The 27,872-nt window shown below is 46.8% G+C and overlaps 1 protein-coding gene across 19 annotated transcripts in view; it reads right to left on the reverse strand.

Annotated features, from left to right (window-relative positions):
* The window catches only part of pde4dip (phosphodiesterase 4D interacting protein), an 888,328-nt gene that overhangs the window by 306,216 nt on the left and 554,240 nt on the right, over positions 1–27,872 (reverse strand). For 15 of the 19 annotated variants that reach the window (XM_072511203.1, XM_072511204.1, XM_072511200.1 and 12 more), the window contains 9 exons: positions 23,275–23,454; positions 20,221–20,415; positions 19,629–19,817; positions 14,400–14,505; positions 12,409–12,536; positions 11,133–11,249; positions 10,446–10,583; positions 8,187–8,320; positions 3,868–4,007 (listed from right to left, as the gene is read on the reverse strand). In XM_072511203.1, the coding sequence (XP_072367304.1) occupies positions 3,868–4,007; positions 8,187–8,320; positions 10,446–10,583; positions 11,133–11,249; positions 12,409–12,536; positions 14,400–14,505; positions 19,629–19,817; positions 20,221–20,415; positions 23,275–23,454 (1,327 nt within the window). The remainder of the gene's footprint in view (positions 1–3,867; positions 4,008–8,186; positions 8,321–10,445; positions 10,584–11,132; positions 11,250–12,408; positions 12,537–14,399; positions 14,506–19,628; positions 19,818–20,220; positions 20,416–23,274; positions 23,455–27,872) is intronic. The other 4 variants (XM_072511205.1, XM_072511193.1, XM_072511206.1 and 1 more) reach the window with 2 other exon arrangements.

The following is a 27,872-nucleotide window of genomic DNA, read 5'->3' on the forward strand; positions in this document are numbered from 1 at the left end:
ACCTATACCGAGGAAATTGTGTTCACTGTTTGTTTTAAAGCTCCTGAAGTATTACCAGATTGCTATCTAAGCAGAACTTGGTGACATCAACCAAGTGATTGGCTTCCCTGAGCTATATGGATGGGGCATATCCCAGGCTGAATTCATGCTCAGTCACATTATTTCAGCTAAGTTGACTTTAGGAATTTTGTAACTGGTTTCAATGCCATTACGTCAGATATCACAGGAACACCAGGTGGCATTAGTATATTCTTCCCTAACTTTCATAGAACCTTTACCATGCCGAAGGAGGACATTTGGCCCATCAAGTCTGCACCGATCCACACCGATCTATACCCATAACCCTGTAACCTAACTGCACATCCCTGGACACTAAGGGTGCGATTCTGCGGCCACGTTACGCTCAAGCGAGACATCAGAGTCGGAACTCCGCCACAAATGGGCGTGACCAAACAACGCTCCCAAGTAGGTCGTGCGTAGGAACTACTCACATGGGTTACACCGGCCTCCCTCGATTCTTCGGCCTCCGCATGGAGGCTGCAGCTGGGCGCCAATCGATGCTGGTCCACACAAACGTGGACCAAGCAGAACAGCACCCCGGGGGGGGGGGGGGGGGTCTCTCGGGCCATCGGAGACCCCTGAGTGGTCAGGGTAAGTGCAGGGTGGCCCCCTGGACCTCCTCTTGATACGCAGGCACCATGCCACTGCCCAGTTAGGACCATGGCACTGCCAAGCCAGGGTGGCACTGCAAGGGCCAGGGGTGAGGGAAGCCATGCCCATAAAATGAAGGTAGAGGAGGGGCTGCAGGTGTGCAGGGCAAGTAGGGGCCTCTGGGAGGTTGGAGAGGTGATGGGTGGGGGTCCCAGAAGGGAGGCTTTGCTGTAAGGGTGCTCAGGGGGGCTGAAGAGGAGGGACACCAGGGACCTCATAGAGGGATGTCCTCACTTGGGGGGGGTGGGGCAGTGTCCATATGTGTGGGGGTGACCTTGCTCATGGGTGGGGAGGTGTGGGGGACCCAAAAGCTCACTTAGTGATCGGAGCACCCTTTCAAAATGGCGGACTGATCTTGGAGTTCAGCTTCCCAGTGCTAAAATAAATTCTGTGTGGACTAGACCGGTGCGTAGCCCCCCAGGGCCCAAAACAGGGACTAAATGTCATTGAATAGCGGTGGGAAACTCGGGGAAACTCTCTGAAAAACCCACCACAAATTAACTTGGAAATGTTTTGGGAGAATCGCGCCCTAAGGACCAATTTAGCATGACCAATCCACCTGACCTGCATGTCTAGGGACTGCAGGAGGAAACCGGAGAACCCGGAGGAAACCCATGCAGACACAGGGAGAATGTGCAAACTCCACTTTTTCTCTTCTTTTTCTCTCATCACAGCCCCCCAGCTCTGAGACTTGAAGTGTTTCTATTTTTTTCTCTTCCTGGAAAATAAAAACAGCAAGAAATAACTATGGAGTAAGGTTATCCCAGCATTCAAAGCAATTGTAAATGCTCTCTATTAAATTTATAGATCTATTGAATTTATAGATCTATAGATTTAAGAATGTGCTTTTATTGCTGTTATAGGAAAACCCTATCCCCTTATCTGCCTCTTCTCATACTGGCTAGAGAAAGCAAGAGAAATGTTAGAAACTACCAGGCTGAGGCAGAATGCATGTACCAACCAGGAGGTTAGGATTTTGAGGATCAAGTTCATTGGTCTGGGTATCACATTCCTGATTGCGATCCAATGATCTTTCCTGGAAATCACCAACTGTGGATGTCAAGAGAGTATGTTCCCCATGGTTGAATAGTCTGTTGACACTCACTGCTCACCGATATTAAAAGATTAATTTCTGAAAGCTGCAATGTTTGTGGAACTAGATCCCTTCATGGCACCATGCTCTCACCAGAGAAAGGGAGTAATTTGGCAACTATTTTTTTGTTTGGAGCAGAGCAGCGTTTCACAGGGCATGATTTACACTGACACAATGACTTAACATAGTTTGTATAATTTACAATAGTTGCTTGGAGAAGACTGAAAGAGTTTTGCCAAGTATGTTTCACAAAGATAACGCTTCTATAAATAGGATCAAACTGTTGTTTGCTATCTCTAAAGTTTGCAAGTATGATAATAAAACAGTACACATAAAAATGCTTTAAACCAACCCCAGAATAAGATGAGAAATCCACGATACTGAATGAGGACATTACATCAGTTGAGTGAGGATATGGCATGAGTGATGGAGCATGGAGTGAATTATGAAGGGCACCATCACCTTATAATATAAATTCTACCCAGTGATATGATTAGTGTAGAATGCATTACTATTGACCTCGCACATTCAATAGAATTGTATTATGCCCAAAACTCATGGTTGTTAATTGTACAATGATTTGATAATAATTGGTCACAAGGTGTTCTTAAATTCAGTTGTGAATTTCGCAAATTAAATTAGCGACATGCTCTGCACACTCTCATGCATGCCCGCCACCCATCATTGAAGCAGCAGCTTGAAAATACGAAGGGTGGGATTTACTGGCTGTTCACACCGGAGGGAAATTCCGGGTCCATGCCGGCGCACGGGTTTCCTGGCGGTGAGGGGTGATGTCAACGGGAAATCCCGTTGACGGCAGCGAGACTGATGGATCCCACTGGCGGGTCGCCTCCCTTGCTGAAAAACACGTGTCGGGGTGGGCGGTAAATCCCACCCATAGTGTATTAATGCAGTTTTCAGAATTTATTTTGCCTTCGATTTGTTTTGAGTCTCCTTTGCCACATTGTAGCGGAAAATAGGTTTGAATCTGTGTTTACCACATGACAAACTTCACTGGGTGCAATATGTCCTGGTGAATGCCCAGTCCTTCCCCAGATGTAAAGCAAGACACTCAAATAGATCCTACCAGCGTGGCAGAAGACAGAAGTGTAGGGCGGCACGGTGGCACAGTGGTTAGAACTGCTGCCTCACGGCACCGAGGTCTCAGGTTTGATCCCGGCTCTGGGTCACTGTCTGTGTGGAGTTTGCACATTCTCCTCGAGTTTGCGTGGGTTTCACCCCCACAACAAAAAGATGTGCAGGGTAGGTGGATTGGCCATGCTAAATTGCCCCTTAATTGGAAAAAATGAATTGGGTACTCTAAATTTATTTTTAGAAAGACAGAAGTGTACCTCGGACTGAGGCTTGGGACCAGGTTTACTGCTTACTTTGTCAAATATAGAGTGGTCCACAGCCGAAATAAAGGTTAGAATAGCTTTTCAAATAAGTAATCAAATTAAACTATATGAAAAAATTTGCATCAATAGTTACAAAACAGATTAATAAAGGTTTTTTAAATACCTACAATTGGACTACCTACATAAATACCTCCATATATTTGAATTGCAATAATAAGCTGCAGTCATTCAGTAAATTGTAACTAGGTTTTTTTAACAATTTGATCCTTGACCTTATCTTTTAAGAAGGAGGGTGCACCAGTGAAAAGGAAGGTGTGACTCATATATTTAAAATGGAGGATGTGCAAGGGCATGATGGAAAAATGCTTTTATTTGACCAGCATAAACAGGGAAAAGGAAATAACTTAAAATGAAATGATCTTTTCCTCTCATGATTGCATGCAAAACATTCTGCGTCATGACCTTCAGGAGACAGAAAGAAAATTCGTGACATATAGGGGTACAATCATGATTTTCTGAATCCAGGTCAGCTCACATTGCACACATTCAGTTAATAACTCGTTTGTATCAAGCAGGCATTTCCTGTTAGCAAAATTTTCATGATAACCACCATCCCAGTAGCACGCTATGTTGCTTGGGCACAAGATCCCTCAGCAAGGGATGCCACATGCTCTTGCAGACTTCCCAGCCTGTCCATTCCCCCACCTCCAGAATCTGCTGGCATCTCAGATTCCCTCTCCAGCCTGACGATCTGCTCCTGGCTCCTCCTCAGGTTCTCTTCTAGTTGTCTGCGGAGTGCCTGTGCAGCCAAGAGCTCAGCCTGCAGCATTTCTTCTTTGCTGGAGCTAAGTAAAGATGTAAATGTGACAAAAATCAACTCTAACAAACTATCACAGGGCAGTGCTTGGTGCATGGACAATAGATAGAAAAAACATCTGCACAGAATTCCTACAGTGCAGAAGGGGGCGATTCAGCCCATTGAGTCTGCACCGACCCTCTGAAAGAGCACTCTACTTAGGCCCATTCCCCCGCAACCCCACCTAACCTGCACACCTTTGAACACTAAGGGGCAATTTGCATGGCCAATCCACCTAACCGGCACATCTTTGGACTGTGGGAGGAATACGGAGCACCCGGAGGAAATCCACACAGACGTGGGAGAAGGTGCAACCTCCACACAGTCACCCAAGGCCAGAGTTGAACCCGGGTCCCTGATGCTGTGAGGCAGCAATGCTATCCACTGTGCCATTCTCTGAGGACTGTAGGACACAATCAGTAATAAAGTGACATTGTTCTATTCTTTCCACTCCTCGAACCCCTTAATGCGGTATTAAGCCTGGGACAAATGTCATTCGGCCTAAGAATTCAAAGATTTCCAGGTGGTGCAGCTTTCCACCCCACTACCCAAAACGTCAGCAGGGACTGCAGTCGCCCCAGTCACAGCAGCCTTGGAGCTATTTAATGCTCCCACGGGCTGGGCTAGACTGGGACAAGAAGTACCCAGATTCTATGTCACGGAGTCCAGGACAAAGTGCACGTAGAGGGTGTCAAGAAAGAGGGTGTCAAGAAAGAGGCCCATAGGGATGGGGAAAGTGGGGTTGGGGAGGCAGACCTTGGGGCTCTTAGGGACGTGCCCCTGCACCAACTGAAGCCCAAGTAGGATAAGCTGCCAGCCTTTCCCCCTATCCCTGAACCCCTCCCACCAGCCAAAACATTGAGGCCAAAGCGGGAAGCGGCTTTTAGGTGGCCAAAGGGTTTCAAATGGGAGAGAGGGTGGGCCGCCCTTGATGGGGAATTCAAAGGGCATTCAAACCTGCCACTGGGGCCAGTAAAATTCTGCCTCAACTGCTGGCTACCACAGTGGCTGATTTTAGGTGCAAGAATCAAGCGGAGGGGGAAATGGGTTTGAAAGAAGATCAAATTTGACTGAATTTGAACTTCTGACCATGAAAGAAATTATGAACCAAAAATCACAGGGCTTCAGATCAGACTTTGTCCAAGATAGAGCATGCAGTTGATGAGAATGTGTATTTATTGCGAGTCAGGGAATACAGTGAACAACATTTTGAACCTGAGAAAACTGACATCTTAACATTTAACAAAGGTTTCAGAACTGAGATAACTTCAGCTACGAGAAAATTACAGACCAAATGAATTACCCTATAGAAAATAGAACAGATAGCGATTCTTAGCTCACAGGCACATTTTTATTCCTTCATGGGATTTTGGTGGGGGGGGGGGGGGGGGGGGGGGTGTCAGTGGTTAGGCCAGCATTTACTGCCTATCTCTGGTTACCCTGGAGAAGGTGGTAGTGAGCTGCCATCTTGAATTGCTGCAGTCCATGTGGCGTCAGTAAACCCACAGTACTGTTAGGAAGGGATTTCCAGGATTTTGACACAGTGACAGTGAAGGAAGGGCAATATATTTCCAAGTCAGAATGGTGTGCGGCTTGGAGGGTAACTTGCAGATGGTGGTGTCCCATGTGCCTGCTGCCCTTGTAGAGGTCACAGGCTTGGAAGGCGCTTTTGTGAGTTCTTGCAGTGCAACCGATTGGGCGCCATTCTCCCAACAAATGACTGAGGGTGGGATTCTCTGCCCCGCCAGGCCCGTTTTCCTGCTCGGCACGCCCTGCCGGCAGCAGGATTCTCTGTTTCCGCAGCCGGCCAATGGGGTTTCCCATTGTGGCCACCCCCAACCCCATCAGGAAACCCCATTGGCCAGCTGAGGGACCCCCACATTTAGCACCCCCCCTTCAGCCCGCACCCTTCATACACCTCTTCACCCCCCCTTTCATGGACATGGCCCCCCTCATCGCTTGCGTGTGCCAACCTGGGACCCAGACAATGCCAACCTGAAGTGCCTGGTTGGCACTGCCTTGCACTTGTTCCTGACCACCTGGGGCTCTAAATGCCACCCTTCCCCCCCCATCCAGCATGGTCATCACAGCTGGGTCTCCATTTTTAGAGACCAATACTAATTCTTGCCAGCGTGAGAAATGGCCAATGTGGCCAGTGACTACCAGGAGCCAGGAGAATGCGGCTTCAAACAGGCTGTGCATATTTAAATTGGCCTAATGGATCATTTAAATATTAGCTAGATCACGCCCAGCGAGGACGTGATCCAGATCATGCCGGGCATAGTGGATTAGGTACATTGCGCTCAGCTCGATGCCGAGCATGAAAACAGTTTTGGGCCTCTTCCACTATGCACCAGGCACAATGAGATCATGGGTGCAACCCGGTGGGAAAATTGCATCCATAGTTTCTACATAGTGGATGGGGTGCCAGTCAAGTGGGTTGCTTTGTCCTGGATGGTGTCCAGTTTCTTAGTTTGTTGGAGCAACACTTATCAAGGCAAATGGAAAATATTTCATGAATTATATCTTGTAGATGGTGGACAGGCTTTGGCGAGTCAAGAGGGGAGTTACTCACCACAGAATTCCGAGCCTCTGACCTGCTCTTGTAGCCACAGTATTTATGTGCCAGGTCCAGTTCAATTTCTGGCTAATGTAAACCCCAGGATATTGATAGTGGAGGATTCAGTGATTGTAATGTCATTGACTGGAGATGGGGAGATGGTTGGATTCTGGCCAAAGTCTGAATATTGTCCAGGTCATGCTGCATATAGACATAGACTGCTTCAGGGTCGGAGGAGTTGTGAATGGTGCTTAACATTGCGCAATCATCAGCGAATATCCCCACTTCTGACCTTATGTTGGAAGGAAGGCCATTTATGTGTGAGCCTAGGATACTACTCTGAAGAATCCCTACAGTGGTGTACTGGGACTGAGATGATTGATCTAATCAAGAAATGCAATCCTGTAACCCTCATGCTGAAAAAATGCAGACATAACGAACAAGGTTAATAATAAAACTGCTCAATGGTGGACATAGCAGCACAATTCTTTATAAATTAATATCAATGAAATAGCAGTATCTTATTTAAGTTTTGATGTGGTGCGATTCTCCCAAGAGGCGGGAACGGCCCGGTTGAGTTCCGCAGGCCGGAGAATCGCCGGAGACACCCAAAATGGCGATTCTCCGGCACCCCCGCGATTCTGAGGCCCGGATGGGCCGAGCGGCCAGGCCAAAACTGCGGGTTACCCCCGGCGCCGTCCACACCTGGTCGCTGCAGTCGTGGGCGGTGCGTTTAACGCTGGGGGGGGGGGGGGGGGGGCGGCCTGTGGGGGGGCGAGGGGGGATCCTGCTCTGGGCTTCACCTGCAATGTGGGGTGGCCCGCGATCGGTGCCCACCCATCGTCGGGCCGTCCTCTCTGAAGGAGGACCTCCTTCCTTCCGCGGCCCCGCAAGATCCGTCCCCCATCTTCTTGCGGGGCGGATTTGGACAGGACGGCAACCACGCATGCGCGGATGACGTTCGTTATGCGGCGCTGGCCGCGTCATCTATGCGGCGCCGCTTTTACGCGGGCGACAAGGCCTAGCGCGTGTAGATGACGCGGCCCCGATACTGGCCCATTGTCAGGGCCTGAATCGGTCGGGATCGGGGCCGTTCCGCGCCGTCGTGAACCTCGACGGCATTCACGACGGCACGGCCACTTCGGCGTGGGAGTGGAGAATCCCGCCCAAAACATTTCATTTCAAGCAATATTTTCAAGACAACCACAGTCCACACTCCGCTGCACCAGAATGCAGTTAACAGTAATTCACTCAGTTTTTTCATGTAAATGCGCAGATTATTTATGCTTTGGACAAGATAACAAACATTACAGCAGGACTTTGCACATGTTATATGTGGTACTCATTGTATGTGGTACTCATCAATATTTTACAATTCTGTTGACTTTCATGATTCCAATTTTATAATAACGTGTGGAAACATACTAAAATGTATTTTTTATTTTTGGAGAGGTCAAGAAATTAAATTGAACAATGTCACCTCCAAAGGTGGTAACCGATGTTAACGAGATATTTATGCAGAAGTGCAAAATTACACATGCTCTCTCAGGACATATGCACATGCACACAGACTGCAGATGTTCCGCATTTGCTGGGCCCTTTTCTTACCTGTCAGTTTGATTGTGGAATTTAACAAGGCTGATGTAGAGTTGTCGTTCAGATCGAAGAGCTTCGCTCAATCGTGACTGCTCCTGGACCTGATCTTCAAGGGCACAGATCAGCTGCCAGTAAACAACAGCAAACTTATGAAATAGGGGGAAATCAAGCATTATTTCAAAGAATGAGATCAATAATTCAGGCTATTAATGTTTACATTCACTTTAAGGCAATTACAACTTCCACTGTAAATGTTAAATTTGTAAATTGTTAGTTAGGACACTAGAATGGGCATTACCATTGAGTTTTGAGCTCATAGGTTGCGGGGTGGGTAAAATGTTTACCCATTCCCAATCAATACCCTGCAACCTCTGCCAGAAGTACTCGTATGCACTGAGTGAGAAGATGAGATTTGATTGTGATAGCCCCCTTACCGTGTAAGCATTGTATGTGAGCATTCATTGTCAAGGCATATGTGGGCAGTTGACAGAGCTACCAGAAGGCAACTAATGTCAGCAAGGAGTGGGTGGTTTCATTAGTGGAAGGATATTTGGGAGAAAAAGATCATCAGCAAAGAATCACTTCTGGATTCAGTCATTTTTGCCCTATTGTGATTTTAGCATTCTCAAACCTCTGATGACTATGACCCAGGTTGATTCACATTCCATTCTTCTTCATTGCCAGGGATTTCTCAATCTCCACTCTAGCCACAAACACTGCTGGCTAGATTTAAAAATTTTGCTCATGGGATGTGGGCGTCACTGGCCACGCGACCAAATATCACATATAGGCCAGGAGGCACTGCGGACATTAGTGAACCGATATTACATGGTTGCGGAGACTCGGTTTCAATTGCAGGTTTTAAAAAATTGAATTTATTAATTGAATTTAAATTCTTCCAGCTCTCCATGGTGGGATTTGAACCCATGTCCCCAAAGCTTTAGCCTAGGCCTCTGTCCAATAACATTACCACTACGCCACCATCCTGCTATTACTCTTTCCAGTGAATTCCAGACCGCTATCACACTCCGGGTGAAAATACATTTCCTCCTCTCCCCTCTAACTCGTCTGCCAATCACTTTAAATCTAGGTCCCTTCACCACTGACCTTGCTGCTAAAGTAAATATGTCCTTCCCATCCAATTTGATACCAGACTCCAAAGTGACCCTCTTATAGATTGACCTGATTAATACTGCACTCCTGTATGTTTCCCCTGATGCCGCTGTCTGTGTATTTACATTGTGGGCCTTGTGTTGCCATTTTATGTACTTTCTTTTCTTTTCATGTACTAAATGATCTGTTTGAGCTGCTCGCAGAAAAATACTTTTCACTGTACCTCGGTACACGTGATAATAAACAAATCCAATCCAATCTATCCAGGCTCCTCACAACTTGTATACTCAATCAAATCTTCCCTCCGTCTCCTCTGTTCCAAGGAAAACAACCGCAGCCTATCCAATCTTTCTTCATAGCTGCAATTTTCCAGCAACATCTATATAAATCTCCTCTGTGCCCTCTCTAGTGCAATTATATCCTTTTCATAATGAGGTGACGAGAACACCATGCAGTACTCACTAGTGATTTACCAAACAGGCGCCGAATGTGGAGAATAGGGGCTTTTCACAGTAACTTAATTGAAGCCTACTTGTGACAATGGGTGATTATTATTATATAGCTCCAGCATAATCTCATTGTTGTTACATTCTATGCCTCAGTTAATAAAGGAAAGTATTCCATATGCTTTGTACCATCTTATTGACCTATCTGCTACCTTTAGGGATCTGTGGACATTCACTCCAATGTCCCTCACTTCCTCTACACCTCACAGTATCCTCCCATTTACTGTGTATTCCCTTACTTTGTTTGACTTCTCAAAATGCATCACTACACACTTCTCAGAGTTGAATTCCATTTGTCACTTTTCGCCCATGGGACCAGACTATTGATATCTCAAACCCATAAAGATATTTTTTTTAAATTAACCATGTACTTACTCATTCTGGAGTAGAATTCTTTGACTACCCACTCAGTCACCTCGCATCCTATCTGTCTATTTTCTAGGCCGTTTATTTTTCCCACGCTCATGACTCGACTCATTGATGAAAAGGAGTTGATCTGATTCCTATTTGCGGCAGACATGAAGTCTTAAAAAGGGCACTGGAACTCAGCAAAGTTCATACCTCGCTTGAACCCAGTGTGAAAATACCATTACACTTCCACTGTACACATGTGCATGCACACATACATAAATACCTGATTGACCGCATATACCTGATGGTGTTTTTTTCCCACATTTCTCGGTGTAGGAGGTTCCATTTTTGCCACTTGCTCCCTCAATACCAGGAGCTCCTGTGTAAGCCTCTCCACCTCTGGAAATTCACATGGCTGAACCAGCTGCATTTGCAGGTCCTTTATGTAATAATGAAAAATATCAACATTTGAACTTTGCAGCAAATCACATCTAAGCCCTATCATTTTATATCCAGATATGACCAAAGTACAGTATCAATAATGCAATGTTTTACACATAAATATGCTATCTTCTTAAAGAATCAGTTACATGTGACTTTGCTGACCCTCTAAAATATCTGTTTAGCTAGATGGCAGCTGAACAAGATCTTCTCAAAGAGACTAGGAGGTAAGATTTTTTTCCATCCGAAGGACCCAGGTTTGAATTCACTCCAGACTAATTGGATGAATAGTTCATCTATCTCTTGACCATGGGAGCCCCACATAAACTCAGTCTGCACAAGCTCTACTTCATACTTCTAAGTGAGCTTGAGCTCAGAGCACAAAACTGTCCCTAACTTGACACAAGATTACTAACAGGAGTTGATCTAACAGAGACACCAAAAGCTTGGTCACAGAGGGTCAGGAATGCAGCATGTCCTGTCAAACTAGTTGTCTATCCTTACAACTTCTGTATATCAAAAAACTAATGCTTAAATCACAACGGACCTTAATACAGTCCTCCTTGACACGAATGTTGCTGGAGAGAGTTTCGATCTCCACTATCTGGCGTTGTATCTCTCTTTCCTGGTTGGAGAGGACTGACTGCAGTGCAGTCAGCTCAAGCTGAGAACGAAAATATATATACCATGTTCAGTTACCTGCCCTCATATCAATCACATTGCAAATATGGAGACTTGCAATATGCAAAAACATTAAAACCTTGAGAAAATAGTTCACGTACCATCTCAAACTCAAAATCAAGTCACATGTCCCCACAAGGATGAAATGTTAGCAGCAAAGCCAACACTGGTGATTCACTAGGTCCCAAAATTGACATGTTTTTTAATACTCATTATTAAAGCAATTAAACAGCACCCCTAATGCAAGACACGAAAGCTGAAAAGAGCAGGAGAGAAGCCAAGCTAAATCAAAGAGTAGCTGTTAGGTTGGAGGAGGAAAGGAGTCTCTCAGTTTGGAGGTCTTGAGAATGAGTGGTTTAGAGTCATAGACAGTTTATTCAGCCTCGATTCCAATAAACCGAGGAATGCACAACATGCAGTTTGCTGCATCTGCTCCTCAGTAACTTGGAACATCTTCTTTTTTCCCCCCCAAAGCTTTTCCTTCCTACTCTCTGAACCTTTTTTGTTCGGCTGGGTTCTCCTCAGGTCTTCATTTCCTGCTGTTGTTTTCTCAATGCTAGCAAATTGTGAGAGAAGACTTACTTGTCTGACAATGAATAAGGTGAATTTCTATTTCAATTTGTTTCCACTTTCATCACAACAAAACTATATGGATATTGTTCCAGCTCTGAACCTTGGTTTACATCCACCTGAATCCTGCTGGAATTTTGCCTTAGTTTCCATGTGTCATCTGATGCCTGAGGGGTCCCCTTTTCCACCAATCTTTAAGCTTTTAAAACCTAAGCTTTATTTTCTTGTTTTTACATTTTCCATACTAGTTTCTTCCCATTTTATTTTCTTAATGTGTTGGCAGCTATTTGACCAGAGTCTCATTCGACATCCAAACACATGCATTTTCCAATTGAGTTTACTGGACAGTGATCAGGAGTGGAGAAATCTAGGTAATTTCCCTCCTCCTTGGATGACAGCATCACGATTAACTCTAATTCCTTCATTTTCCTCCCAATAACAACACAAATCTGAGACTAAAATTTGTATAAGACCTCTGGAGTTTCCCATGAAAGTCATGAATGCCCCACGTCACCACTTTTGGTGAGGACATCTGAATCAAAACGACCAGTAACAGTGATGTTAAAACTCACCCTGCTCTCTTTCTCTTTCCTCAAAACAAGCTGTAGTTCCTCTTTTAGTTGTTCCAGCTCAACCTGCCTGATGTCATCTTCTTCTGAATCAGTCATTGCATCATCTCCATCTATGGCTGTCAGTGCTGCTGTTAACAGAGAAAAGCGTGGTTCACACTTCACGCAGCGTGTATTGGAAATAACCTCCAGAAGAATTAAACTCACAACGGGTTTATTACATTCTACATTTCGTACATTGGAAGGCAGTAGTAGAGCTGAGTGACCTAAATACTGATTAAAAACATCATACGGTTTCCAGTGGATTCTGTACTGGAATAGAAGGCAGCTGATTAGAGCTAACGATTAGTACAATCTGTTTCATTCAGTAATCCATTCCCTGATTGAGCACAGAACCAACTGGAAATTTCAGTGATGTCACATTGTTACCCTGATCAGGTCCATCCCTTAGGTGATTTGTGGGTGAGGCATGTAAGATAGAAAATCTAACCCAAGAGATACTGTACAGCAGGCTCAATTGCATCAATGAGACATTTCTCACACTCTGCATTGTAAGCTTATAGAAGTTAAAATAGCAAATTTAGTGTTGTAGTGGTATTGTCACTGGACTAGCAATCCAGAGACCTAGGGTAATGCCTGGGGACCCAGGTTCGAATCCCACCAAGGCAGATGGTGAAATTTGAATCAATTCCAGATTTTTATTGAAAAGCCTAATGATGATCTGCCATCCTTACCTGGTCAGGCCTACATGTGACCCCAGGCCCACAGCAATATGGTGGACTCTTAAATGCACTCAGTTCAAGGGCAATTGGGATGGGCAATAATGCTGGCCCAGCCAGCAATGCCCACATCTAACGAATTAATAGGAGAAAGAAAAGGACATCCTTGTACTGTGAGCACTCTTAATGGTAATTCTCTGCTTTCACTTTACCCACATTCAGTGCTGCGTCATTGGGTTTATATTGCTTTTTGGACTCAATTAGAGACATGTGAAGATCTGATTGTGGCACAGGTGACAGCTGCTGTTTATATTTTGCCACCACTGACAATCAGTACTGAGTTGCAATAGATAAAATCCTGAACAGTAAACAGTGTATGAAACTGATTTTGGGTTTCGCCCACCAGAGAATCCAACTCGGTGGCGATCAGCAGCACCACCCACTGTTGCACATTGCCTGGCAGACCGGTCAGAATTTCCCCATCCGGAGAAGATCAAGTACACCATCCGAGGGTCGGATGAAGGCTTCCACAAAGCATAGGGGCAATTCATCAGCCTGTTCCAATTCATGGCACAGTGGTTAGCACTGTTGCTTCACAGCGCCAGGGTCCCAGGTTCGATTCCCAGCTTGGGTCACTGTCTGTGCGAAGTCTGCACATTCTCCCCGTGTCTGCGTGGGTTTTCTCCGGGTGCTCCGGTTTCCTCCCACAAGTCCTGAAAGACGTGCTGTTAGGTAATTTGGACTTTCTGAATTCTCCCTCGGTGTACCCGATCAGGCACTGGAATGTGGCGACTAGGGGCTTTTCACAGTAACTTAATTGCAATGTTAATGTAAGCCTACTTGTGACAATAAAAAAGATTTTTATTAGAAGACCGGTTTGAAGCCAATAACGGATAGAAAGGGAGGGGGGCAGGGGGACCAATAGGAACCAACAGGACCACACAAAGCAGTCAGGAACAAGGCGGCGGGGGGGGGGGGGGGCTGCAGCAAGGGAGGAACCCCAGGGAAAGATTGAACAGGGGGCCAGAGGGGCCCCCACAAAGCCATAGGAACAACAACAAGATGAACAATAGATTATAACATCTACGACAGAAGAAAGGGCCTAAGACAAGCCAGAATAACAGAAAAGGTGAGGGGGAATGCCTAAGAAGGAAAAACATGTATATTATAAATAATAAGTGTTTCAATCATCTCTGTATAGTGTACAAATGTAAAAATTCAATACAAATATTTATTTAAAAAAACTAAGAGGGTAATGACTGGTGTTTTACCTACCTTCCTTTTCGTTTACATTCTGCTGGTCATCTTTGGGCTCAGATGCTTCCATTTTCTCAGGCTGGAGGGAGGACTCATTCTTGCTCTGTCCATCCTGCACCAGCTCCTGATTAAAGTTAAAGAAACAGCTCAGACTAATTATCCCCTTCAGGAAAAAAGCTCACAACTGGTCTTCGGAATTTCTTTTTTGTGAAATATCCGGAAGTATTTCAAATTACAGCACTGACAGAATCAAGAAATGATTCGACAATCTGACATGCCAGGCAGGAACTGCCTCCAGAAAAATCACAAGTGGTAGCCTGTGATTTTTCATTAATTAACCCCACAAATGCACTCTTTGTCAGCTGCTCTCTGAAACATTTATACTGCAGCAGGTGTAAAGTGCAGCCCTGCTCTCAAGTAAAAGATGAACAAACCTTTGGCTATTTAGATAAGATATCAAACTCGGCTTCTGTCTATTACATTCACTCAGATGGATGTTAAATATGTCATGACAATATTTGAGGAAGAACAAGGACCCAGGTCCTCAGCGCTGTAGGCAGCAATGCTAACCACGTCGGAGGAGGGAGAGGCGGAGATAGTGGCAGCTATGGACGTGGAAAAGGGCATTGACCGAGTAGAGTGGGAGTACCTCTGGGAGGTGCTGCGAAGGTTTGGGTTCGGGGGAGGGTTTATCAGTTGGGTTAAGCTCCTTTACAGAGCCCCGGTGGCGAGTGTAGTGACGAACCGGCGGAGGTCGGAGTACTTTCGGCTGTACTGAGGAACGAGGCAGGGGTGCCCCCTGTTGTTTGCATTGGCGATCGAACCCTTGGCCATGTCATTGAGGGAGTCTAATAAATGGAGGAGGGTGGTCCGAGGGGGAGAAGAGCATCGGGTGTCGCTATATGCAGATGACCTGTTGTTGTACGTGGCGGATCCAATGGAGGGGATGGTGGAGGTCATGCAGACTCTAAGGGAGTTTGGGGAGTTTTCGGGCTATAAGCTCAATGTAGGGAAGAGTGAGCTCTTTGTATTACAGGCAGGGGACCAAGAAAGAGGGATAGGGGACCTACCGCTGAGGAGGGCGGCGGGGAGTTTTCGGTATCTGGGGATCCAGATAGCCAGGAGTTGGGGGGCCCTACATAAACTGAATCTAACGAGGTTGGTGGAGCAAATGGAGGAGGATTTCAAAAGATGGGACATGTTACCGCTCTCGCTGGCGGGCAGAGTGCAGTCGGTCAAAATGGTGGTCCTCCTGAGGTTTCTGTTTGTGCTTCAGTGCCTTCCCATTGTGATCACCAAGGCATTTTTCAAGAGAGTAGGCAGGAGTATAATGGGATTTGTGGGGCGAATAGGACCCCGAGGGTAAGAATAGGGTTCCTGGAACGAAGTAGGGACCGAGGAGGGTTGGCGCTGCCAAACCTAGGGAGCTATTACTGGGCAGCAAATGTGGCGATGATCCGCAAGTGGGTGATGGAGGGAGAGGGGGCGGCATGGAAGAGGATGGAGATGGCGTCCTGTAAAGGAATGAGCCTGGGGGCGTTGGTGACGGCACCGCTGCCGCTCTCGCCGACAAGGTACACCATGAGCCCGGTGGTAGCGGCAACGCTAAGGATCTGGGGTCAGTGGAGATGGCACAGGGGTGCAATGGGAGCCTCGGTGTGGTCCCCGATCAGGGGCAACCACCGGTTTGCCCCGGGGAGGATGGATGGGGGGTTCCTGAGCCGGCATCGGGCGGGGATTAGAAGAATGGGGGACCTGTTCATTGATGGGACGTTTGCGAGCCTAGGGGCACGGGAGGAGGAGTTTGAGATACCCCCGGGAAATGCTTTTAGATATATGCAGGTGAGGGCGCTTGTGAGGCGACAGGTGAGGGAATTCCCGTTGCTCCCGGTACAAGAAATTCAAGATAGGGTGATCTCGGGTGTGTGGGTCGGGGAGGGCAAGGTGTCGGCAATACACCAGGAGATGAAAGAAGAGGGGGAAGCGCTGGTAGAAGAGTTGAAGGGTAAATGGGAGGAGGAGCTGGGGGAGGAGATCAAGGAAGGTCTGTGGGCTGATGCCCTAGGTAAGGTTAATTCCTCCTCCTCGTGTGCCAGGTTCAGCCTGATACAATTTAAGGTGGTTCACAGAGCTCACTTGACGGGGGCGAGGTTGAGCAGGTTCTTTGGGGTAGAGGACAGATGTGGAAGGTGCTCAGGGAGCCCGGCGAACCATGTCCATATGTTTTGGTCATGCCCGGCACTGGAGGGGTTCTGGAGAGGAGTGGCGGAAGCAATATCTCAGGTGATGAAAGTCCGGGTCAAGCCAAGCTGGGGGCTAGCAATATTTGGAGTAGTGGACGAGCCGGGAGTGCAGGAGGCGAAAGAGGCCGGCATTCTGGCCTTTGCGTCCCTAGTAGCCTGGCGAAGGATCCTGCTAATGTGGAAGGAGGCGAAGCCCCCTAGTGTGGAGGCTTGGATAAACGACATGGCTGGGTTCATAAAGCGGGAGAGGATTAAGTTTGCCTTGAGAGGGTCTGCGCAGGGGTTCTACAGGCAGTTGCAACCGTTCCTAGACTATCTCACGGAGTGTTAGAGGAAGGTCGGTCAGCAGCAGCAACCGGGGGGGGGGGGAGAATGAGCAAGAGATAACATGAAGGGTGGGGGAAACTGGCACGTGCGGGAGTGAGCCAGTGTATAAAGCTATGTAAATATACCATTTTGCCATGTATATATCTTGCTCAGTGCGATTTCTTGTTATTTTGTTACGGGGGTGGGGTGGTTATTGTTTGTAAGGGAGAAAAATTGTGTTGTTAAAAAACTTTAATAAATATATTTTTTTTAAAAAGCAATTCTAACCACTGTGCCATGTGCCACCCCTAGTTCTCTGATATACTAGCTAACATTCCTTCCTTGGCTGACACCATTAAAAACAGATCATATAGCCATGTTGGTGTGATCTTGCAAGTAGTTTCCAGTATATATATATATATAATATATATATACACACACACACATATACAAAAATGTGCAGGTTAGGTGGATTGGCCATGCTAAATTACCCTTAGTGTCTAAAATTGCCCTTAGTGTTGGGTGGGGTTACTGGGTTATGGGGATAGGGTGGAGGTGTGGCCTTAGGTAGGGTGCTCTTTCCAAGAGCCGGTGCAGACTCGATGGACCGAATGGCTTCCTTCTGCACTGTAAATTCTATGAAATCTATGAATATACATACACACAGACACAACTCAAAAGATATTGGATATACATAGATCCATAGAAGATAGGAGCAGTGGAAGGTCTTTTGGCCCTTTGAGCCTGTTCCGCCATTCATCACGATCATGGCTGATCACCCAACTCATTAGCCTAATCCTGCTTTCTCCCCATCGCCTTTGATCCCATTTTCCCCAAGTGCTATATCCAGCCGCCTCTTGAATATATTCAAAGTTTCAGCATCAACTACTTCCTGTGATAATGAATTCCACAGGCTCACCACTCTTTGTGTGAAGAAATGTCTCCTTATCTCTATTCAAAATGGTTTACCCTGAATCCTCAGACTGTGACCCCTGGTTCTGGATACACCCATCATTGGTAACATCTTCCCTGCATCTACCCTGTCTAGTCCTGTTAGAATTTCATAAGTCTCTATGAGATCCCTCCTTCATTTTTCTGAACTCCAGCGAGAACAATCCCAGCCTACTCAATCTTTCCTCATATGACAGTTCCGCCAACCTGGAATCAGTCTGGTAAACCTTCCCTGCACTCCTTCGAGAGCAAGAACATCTTTTCTCAGAGGAGGAGACCAAAACTGCATACAACACTCCACGTGTGGCCTCACCAAGGCCCTGTATAATTGCAGCAACACACTCCTTCTTCTATACTCAAAACCTCTTGCAACGAAGGCCAACATACCATGAGAAACCCCATTGCACCTTAACCGCCTGCTGCACCTGCATGCTTACCTTCAGCGAATGGTGCACAAGGACACCCAGGTCCCGCTGCACACTCCCCTCTCCCAATTTACAACCATTCAGGTAGTAATCTGCCTTCCTGTTTTTGCTTCCAAAATAAATAACCTCACACTTATCCCCCGGTGCCCTCTTTGCCTCATTCTTCACTGTATGGCTAAGGGAGTGATCGCATTGCCTGCTCCTAGGCCTCAGCTTTAGACATGGGGGGCTGGATTCTCTGCCCCGCTACATTTCTATTTCACTCCGCCGGCGGGCGGTTCCGTTACGTTGGCTGGTCAATGGGGTTTCTTATTGTGGGGCAGCCCCACGCTGTCGGGAAACCCCCGGGTTACCGGCAAAACAGAGTATCCCACCGGCGGAGAAACCAGCCCGGGATGTTTCTCTCAAATTTTTCCTAAATTTTGTTCTGGCCCCCACCAAATTTTCTTCCTGAGCCTCTGACTTATATTGGGATATAGTTACTTGAGCATCATCAATCCTCCAGTACCTGATCCAACTAGCTATTCTTCCTGTGTGAGCTTGAACAGTGAGCACTGGATTCTATTTTTTCCACAGGGTCAGGAGGAGGATTTGGTAAAAGGGTGGGGATTTGTAAACAAGTCTGCTCCTGTCTTCACCTGACAGCCGTCAAGTGCATTCTTCTATCAGGGACAGCGGAAGCCACTGGATAATGATTAGAAAAGGGAATCCTGGTTGAATTCTTTCTCTTTCAAACTGAAGAACACTAAACTCCTTGCCAGGCTCAGCTAACTCAGCACAATCCAAAGAAATGGTGTAAACGATGACTGCCACATTCCACATTTGCAAGAATCAACAAAACTGGATAAAAACCTCAAGGAATGTTTCCCATCTGGAATTCTGCATATAATTTTATACAATGGGAGCAAATGGAAGTTAATTGACTGTACCTGATTTTTTTCTCAATTTAAAGCAGAGTTTTATTGTAGATTGCAGCACCAACTCTGCAATGAGATCATTCTACAGTAGAGGCAGCACTGGGGACATGGGCTCAAATGATGGTAGGTACACAGTGGATCTTTACCTTTAATTGTCAATGTTTCCGCTTAGGCTGGTTATAAGTGCATGCACAACTTGTACTGGCTCTTAGTTCTGTTGTTACAAGTAACTGCTTGCATTGATTCACATTTCTCTGGTGAAAGCTATATTTCGTGACTTTGCTGCGATGCTCTTTGTGTCTCACCCTCAATTATGCAGAAAGGAAATTCTACTACGCACTAGGACTGCTGAAGTCAGCACAGGGCAGGTTTCATTTATTGATCCATCAAACTTGAAGGACATACGTGGATTATTCGATCCTTTTCCTGAAGAAGTTCCTGGAGGCGGGTTATTTCTGTCGGCATCTCCAAGGAGGAAACATTCTGTTTGGTGAAATTTGCTGCAGCACGATCCTTCTCCACCAGCTGATGACGCAATGTCTGAAGTTCATGGTTCTTCTCAGCAAGAGTATGCATCAACCTCTCTGCTGCATTCTGAACAATAGAAAAATAGCACACAGGAATTTATATTAAAACCGGTCTCATCTGACCATCTGTAGAGAGAGCAGCAAATTATATGGTTGAGATTCTAGCAGTGAGCTTTGTTCAGTTGCTGATGCTCTCATTCCAATGCATTATTAATGCACTGTTAGAGGTGTTGTCCATATTATACATAAGGAAGTAATATGAGAGACCAATTGCAAAGGTAAATCAAAGTTATTTGATTCCAAAGGACAAAGGGAGCCCTGGTATATGAATTAGGAGCAGGAGTAGGCCATTTAGCCCGTAATGTGTCTTGTATCAGCAGATTATGGTACACAAGGATTTGATGCTGTGGATCTTTAGATATTTCTGAAAATAATCCACACAGAAACAGAGCAGCCGGGCAGCATAGTACCTTCATCTGTTGATCATGGGAGTTGATCGTTTGCAGCAGCTCTGCGACCTCTTGTTCGTGATCAGCTGTCAATATGCTCCTGTCCGTTAGGACTTCCTGCAGCATTTGCTCCTTCACTTGCAAACGCAGCCTCAGCTGTTCCATCACCTCATCAGACCCAGTGCTAACCTTGTTCATCAACACGACAGTCAGGTCCTGCCAGGGAATATAAAACAAAAATACCGCACTTCAGCTTGTAGATTGGTGTTCTGCAGACGTGTCATGAGGAACAATCCTAAATGGTGTCTTTATTTGAGTGTTACTCTCACAAATGCACACTGCACCATGGATTGATTAGTGGGCACCCTCATTTTCCAACAAAGGGGTTTCACTTGCCTTGTAAATCACTAATTAGCAAGCTCAGGTAAAAATCATGTGTGCACTATTTAAATACACGTATTAGCCTGTTTACTCAAAACCAGTCAACTGTATTAAATGTGGCACCAAGGGATTTTAGGGGGGCAGCACGGTGGCACAGTGGTTAGCATTGCTGCCTCACGGCGCCGAGGTCCCAGGTTCGATCCCGGCTCTGGGTCACTGGCCGTGTGGAGTTTGCACATTCTCCCCGTGTTTGCGTGGGTTTCACTCCCACAACCAAAAGGGTAGGTGGATTGGCCACGCTAAATTGCCCTTAATTGGAAAAAATGAAGTGGGTACTCTAAATTTTTAGGAGGAAAAAGGGATTTTATGGGAACATACTTATTATTATTGGGATGAATATTTATAGAACCAATAATTCCATTCAAATTAAATTATGAGGAGAAATTCTTAATTCAGAGGGTTGTGAATTTTTGGAATTTTCTACTCTAGACAGTTGAGGATGCTCAGACGTCGAGTATATTCAAGGCAGAGACTGATTGATATTTGGACATTAAGAGAGTTAGAAATCATGAGGATTCTAGGGGAATTTGGCCGGTTTTCGGGCTATAAGCTAAATATGGGGAAAAGTGAGATGTTTGCGATCCAGGCGAGGAGACAGGAGAGGCGATTGGGGGAGCTGCCGTTTAGATTAGTAGGGGGGAACTTTAGGTACCTAGGCATTCAAGTGGCACGGGAATGGGACCGGCTGCATAAATTAAATCTGGCCCAGCTAGTAGACCAAATGAAGGAGGATTTTCAAGATGGGACGCGTTCCCGTTGCCATTAGCTGGGAGGGTGCAGACGGTGAAGACGACGGTCCTCCCGAGATTCCTGTTTGTGTTTCAATGCCTCCCCATCTTTATTCCGCGGTCCTTTTTTAAACGGGTCAACAAAGTGATCTCTGGCTTTGTTTGGGCGGGCAAGACTCCGCGGGTAAGGAAGGTAATGCTTGAGCGGAGTCGGGGAGAGGTTGGGCTGGTGCTGCTAAATTTTAGTAACTATTACTGGGCAGTGAATATAGCCATGATCAGGAAGTGGGTGGTGGGGAAGGGGTCGGCATGGGAGCATATTGGAGGTGGCTTCATGCAAAGGCACCAGTTTGGGGGCATTGGTAACTGCGCCTCTGCCGTTCCCGCCGGCACAGTACTCAACCAGCCCCATGGTGGTGGCGGCCTTGAGAGTCTGGGGGCAATGGAGGGGATTTGTGGGAGCAGAGGGAGCATCAGTCTGGTCCCCAATCTGTAATAATCACCGGTTTGCCCTAGGAAGTGTGGATGGGGGGTTCCGGATATGGCGGAGAGCAGGGATTGAGAGGATGTGGGATATGTTTATAGAGGGGAGTTTTCCGTGTACGACGTCGCTGGAGAAGAAGTTTGGGTCGGTGAGGGGAAACAAATTCAGCTATCTTCAGGTGCGGGACTTCCTACGTAAACAGGTGTCAAACTTCCCGCTCCTACCGCTAAGGGGGATTCAGGACATGATAGTTTCCAGAGGGTGGGTAGGAGAAGGGAGCGTCTCAAACATTTACAAGGAGCTTATGGGGTCAGAGGAGACGAAGACCGAGGAGCTGAAGCGCAAGTGGGAGGAGGAGCTGGGAGGTGAGATAGAGGATGGTCTATGGGCGGATGCGTTGAGTAGAGTCAACGAGTCCGCAACATGTGCCAGGCTCAGCTTGATACAATTTAAGGTCGTTCACTGGGCTCACATGACAGTGGCCCGGATGAGCAGATTCTTTGGGGTGGAAGACAGATGTGCAAAATGTGCGGGAGGATCAGCGAACCATGTCCACATGTTCTGGGCATGTCCGAAGCTTAGGGGATTTTGGCAGGGGTTTGCAGATGTCATGTCCACAACGGTGGCGCTGAGTCTAGAGGTGGCGATTTTCGGGGTGTCAGAAGATCCGGGAATCCAGGAGGAGAAAGAATCAGACGTTCTGGCCTTTGCTTCCCTTGTAGCCCGGAGACGGATACTTTTAGCTTGGAGGGACTCAAAACCCTGAAGTCGGAGACCTGGCTATCGGACATGGCTAGTTTAGCTTAAAGTAGGGGGTTAATAAAGGTGGGACCTGTAAGGGAGGGAGACGGCTTTTGCACTGTTTATAGTTTCATGTACATTGTTTATTGTGTTGTTATAATACCAAAAAATACCTCAATAAAATGTTTATTATAAAAAAGGGAATTACGGGATATGGGGAAAGTGCGAGAAGGTGACGTTGAAATAGAAGATCACTCATGAACATCATGAGTGGCATAGCTGCTTAGAGGGGTGCGTAGCCTACTCCAGTTCTTATTTTAAAGATCCTATAGTTTGAATAGAGCCTTTTTATTTTCCCTGTAGATTGACTTGTTGACAGGATCTGTGTAACGGGGAGGAACGCATAGTAGTAACCCTGATAGTGCAACAGGCTCTGAACAGACCAAAAACACATGAATCACAGCTCTTCTCGGGTCTAGAGTGCAGTAGAACTTTGCACTGTATGGACCCTGGGTTGATTACGAGCGTCGACAACCCAACTGGTTGATCACTGCAAAATTGTGGAATTGATTCTCTTTTCTTGTGTCATTTTCTGGAATTTATTTTATCATTGCGCCATGTATAGAATTTTTATTGTCAAAGCTTTAAGTTTTTTGTTCTGTGGCCGAGTGAGTTCCCTACCTCAACTTCCTTGTTGCTGTTGTGCAATGCTGCCTGTAGCTGACTGCTGACTGTGTCCTTTTCTTTCAGGGAGTGGGCATGTTTCTCCTCAACCTCCTGTTTCAGCCACTGCAGATTCTTGTATGCCATTGTAATCTGCTCTAACTCCAGGTCCTTCCCTTTCATGTGGCTCTCTAGACTCTGAAAATCGGAGAATAAAAAGATCACAATCACAAGCTCAGTTCAGATCAAGGCCATTCCGCGTATTAAATCAGGTAACTGCCATTTCAGATGTGCACAGATATCCCTCCCATTTGCTCAGTTTATAATACAGTACATTGAACAGAACTCACTGGATTTCAGCAAATCCTGTTCATATACACACACCGGTCCCCACTTCCCATCCCCTCACCCTTGCATTATTTTATTTACCATCAGCACCGATGTACTTTACTCTTTTTATCAGCAAAGTTAAAACAAACAACATTGTCAGCTTTGGCTCAGTGGTAACCTTCTGACTCAAAGCCAAGAGTGATGCGAAGAGTCAGAAGCCCCATTTCAGGATGTGAGCATATAAATGAGGCAGACATATCAGTGAAGTGCCAATGGAATACTGTACTTCAGAGATTTTATCAGGTGAAATATTAAACCAAGAATCGATCAGCCTACTCCTGTGGATATAAAAGATCCTGTGGCACAATTAAAAAAGAGTAGGCAAGCTCTGTTGGTGTCAACATTTAGTCCTCAACCAAAGAAGTAATAGCTAATATGATCATTCATTTCACTGCTCTTTGTGGGATCCTGCTGTGCACACAATCCCTTAGTTATAACAGTGACTACACTTCAAAAGTAAGTCAATGGTTGTGAAGGGCATTGGGAAATTTGAATTCAATAAAAATTGGAATTAAAAGTCTAATAACGACCAAGAAACCATTGTCGATTGTTGTAAAAACCCATCTGGTTCACTACTGTCCTTTAGGGAAGGAAATCTGTTGTGCTTACCTGGTCTGGCCTATATGTGACTCCAGACCCATAGCATTATGGTTGACTCTTAACTGCCCCCTCAAGGGCAATTAGGGATGGGTAATAAATGCTGGCCCAGTCTGCGATGCCCACATCCCATTAACGGATTAAAAAAAAGAAAAAAGTGCCTTCTCAACTATATTCTATCTATGGGCAGAGCGATGGACATCAAAATCCAACTGAAAGGAGGCCAGACCCCAAACACACAGGGTCCATAGTTAGAGCATCAACTCGCTCACCACATGTGAGCACCAGTGCCTCAGGAAGCTTGCAAGGCAAATCTCTGCTGACATTTTCAGCTCCTTGGAACGAGCTCGTTCCCCATGGATCAGGTGGGCACGCTTTGACAATGCTTGACACTGAAGGGTCTGATGAGGTGATGGAACAGCTGAGGCTGCATTTGTATCTGAGCAAATGCTGCAGCAAGTGATAACGGTCAGAAGCATATTGACACCCCAAAACCTAACACACCCCAGGCCTATGCCTCTTGCCAGGTTCTGTACTTTCTTCTCTTTCAACTAGAAAAAGCAAGGAGGTGTGAGTGTGTATATTAGCTTGTATGGAGGGAAGGGCAGGATCACATTTGTGAAGGGGGTTGTGAGGCATGGGTGCAAGACAGGATCAGGATGTTGGCTTTCAGTCGGGGATGTGAAGTGCCTGCAGGGAGAGGATTCAGTGCAACTGAAAGTCACGTTGATCTGAGAAGTGCTGTGCAGCAAAATGCTAGGAAAGTCGATGACGTTAAGTGATAACGTCTACTGATCTCACAGGGTCCTAGATCTTCTTAACCAAGTGTTTCCAGTTTGGAGGGACAACACGTCTACCGCTGACATCCTCGGCCACTTCCAAACATGCCTGCTAGAGAGGTTCCCCTCTTACTTGCGAAAGCCCACCTCACTGCAACCTTTAGCAGGACTTCCACTTAAAAAAAAGAGACCCCAGAGGAGGGGAGGTTCTTTAGGGATGGGATCTTTGGGGTGTTGCTTATGCAGACCCAGGAGGCCCGAGTGGGTAAGTAAATGGTTGTTTATTTAGGTCAAAGAAAACCACTGCCACGACGGCGTACACACACAATAAGTTCCCATTGGGACTACTAGGATGCTGATCCTTATCCAGGCCAGCTTTTACACAGCTCAGTAACTAGCCCTAGCTGGGGAGGCCTCCGCCCACTAATGGGGAAGCTCGTACTTCCACGAGTCCCGAGGGAGATCAATTAGGGTATCCCTGCAGGTCTCGTGAGGGTAATCGCACGCGCACATGAGCACACACCAGTGGCCAGCTGAGGAGGTCTTCTTCATCGCTTTGTGCGTGGTTGCGCCTCTGCCGGAGGTGGGGCTGGATCGGCGGGTGTGCATCAACTAATTGGTCGCCTTTTTCGCGACGGACGAAGGAGGATCACTGCTGGGAGCTCGGCTCCCGCCGCGGCGTCTGAATGTGCGGATGCTTCCGTGACCACGTACGAGTCGTCGGTGACCTGTTGGTCTGGATGCTGGTCCACGTTGGGTTGTGCCTCTTGATGGTAGGCGGTACCAGAGCTGGTGGAGGCACTGATGTGTCTGGCATGGCTTCCTCCAAGCCTGGTTCCCTGCCCTTGAGGTGGTCCACATGTTTCCGTACGGTGTTCCCTCAGGACCTGTTTCATACAAGGTCAGAACCTGTTTTCTCCAACATGACCTCAGGGACCCAAGTTCCGGACATACATAGCGTCGCCCAGTTTAAAGCCTCTCCCAGGTATTCGGTGGTACTTCCTTTGGAGGTCCTGCTATGACACTACTTTCCCACCTAGACTTGGAAACATCAGACTCAGGTGGATTCGGAGACGTTGACCTATTAATAGTTCTGCTGGTGCTACCCCTGTTGTGATGGGAGGCATGGCCTGATAATGAAACAGGAACCTGCCAGCCTCTTATTAAGGGAGCCCGTAGTCTATTTCCGCATGCCTTGTTTGAATGTTCGAACCATCTGCTCCGCCAAACCATTCAAGAACGGGTGGTACACAGCATTCCAGATGCGCCTTCCCCATTGGCACGCATAGACGATTGGACCCCTCACTAGTGAACGGGGTCCTGTTGTCCGTGCCCAATACCTCCGTATCCCGTGGGTGCTGGCATTTCTCCCTGGTAATCCTCGAGGTGGTGGCAGGCTTCAGGTGCACCTCCAGCCACTTGGAGCGAGCGTCTGCAAGGATCAGAAGCATGGACCCCATGAAAAACCCAGCAAAGTAGATGTGCAACTGGACCCAGGCCTGCCCCGGCCATTCCCAAGGATGGAGCAAATGTCTACATTGAAAGAGGGCCAGTGAGGTTTATGTTCCGTGATGATAAAGAAGTGGCACCGGTAGACACACTGGTAGAGTTTTTTCACTGCATATATCACAGCCAACCTTTCTTTCTCTATCTGGTGCAGTGGCATTCAGCATCTGCCAGGGTCCTAGAAGCAGGCACCATTGGATATTCCATCGTCCCATCCATGGGACAACACTGCTCCGATGTTGTACGGGGAGGCATCGCACGCAAGGTCTAGCAAGGCCTTGAAGGGTCGCAATGACTCAACAGCTGGGAAGATAGTAGGTGCTTCTTTACATGAGCAAACACTGCTTCCTGTGGTGCTCCCCATGCACATGTTTGATTCTTCTTCAGCCATGCGTGAAGAGGTCCCAACAGAGTGGCCAAATTCAGGATAAACTTCCCATAATAGTTAATGAGCCCCAAAAATCACCTCAGTTGGATTGTATTTTCTGGTGTTGGGCTCCCTTTATAGCCTGGACCTTTTCTTCGACTGGGTGCAAGCCACCCTTGTTCATGCAGTATCCCAAGTTTGTGACTGCCTTCGCCTGAAACACACACTTGCCTCGCTTCAGGCAGACGCCCGTTTGGGAGAATCGCCTGAGAATCTGTTCCAAATTGTCCAAATGATCCTTCTCGGTGGCCCCCGTAATGAGCACGTCATCCAGGACAGTTCCTGGGGGATGTCTTCCATCACCCTCTATCACACACGTTGATGAGACCCTGAAAGGGAGCTGAGGAGTATACTTGTATAGACCCCTATGGGTATTGATGGTCACGTACTCTCACGATGCTGTGTCTAGCTCTAGTTGGAGATACGCGTGGCTCACGTCCAGTTTCGTGAACGAGTGGCCCCGGCTAGCTTCACATACAGATCCTCTACACACGGCATGAGATATTGGTCCAGGTAGGAGGCCCTGTTCACTGCCAATTTATAATCGCCGCAGACAAACCGACTTATCTGGTTTCAACACTGGGGCCAATAGCGTAGGAAATCGGACCAGGCATATGATGCTCAAGCTCTTAAAGCACCATAATTCAGTTTCTACCTTTGCAAGCAAGGCCATTCAGGAAAACCTCCGGATGTTTTCGGAGGACATTGCACTGGCTGCCGTAGCCCATCCAGATTTGCTGCCAATCCAGACAAAGTGTTCACAGTGAACTGCGGCCCAACTGGTTAGGTCCCGGCCCCTGGACCACTATTAGCGACAGCCTGCTGCTCGTGCATGACCGAGGTCACTGTGGTTCCTGTGATGTTCAGCGGATCCCCGGTATATGTCGCCAACCGGGCCTTGGTATTGCAAAAGCTCA

Source organism: Scyliorhinus torazame, chromosome 7 (genome assembly GCF_047496885.1).
Source record: "Scyliorhinus torazame isolate Kashiwa2021f chromosome 7, sScyTor2.1, whole genome shotgun sequence".
NCBI classification, from domain to species: domain Eukaryota; kingdom Metazoa; phylum Chordata; class Chondrichthyes; order Carcharhiniformes; family Scyliorhinidae; genus Scyliorhinus; species Scyliorhinus torazame.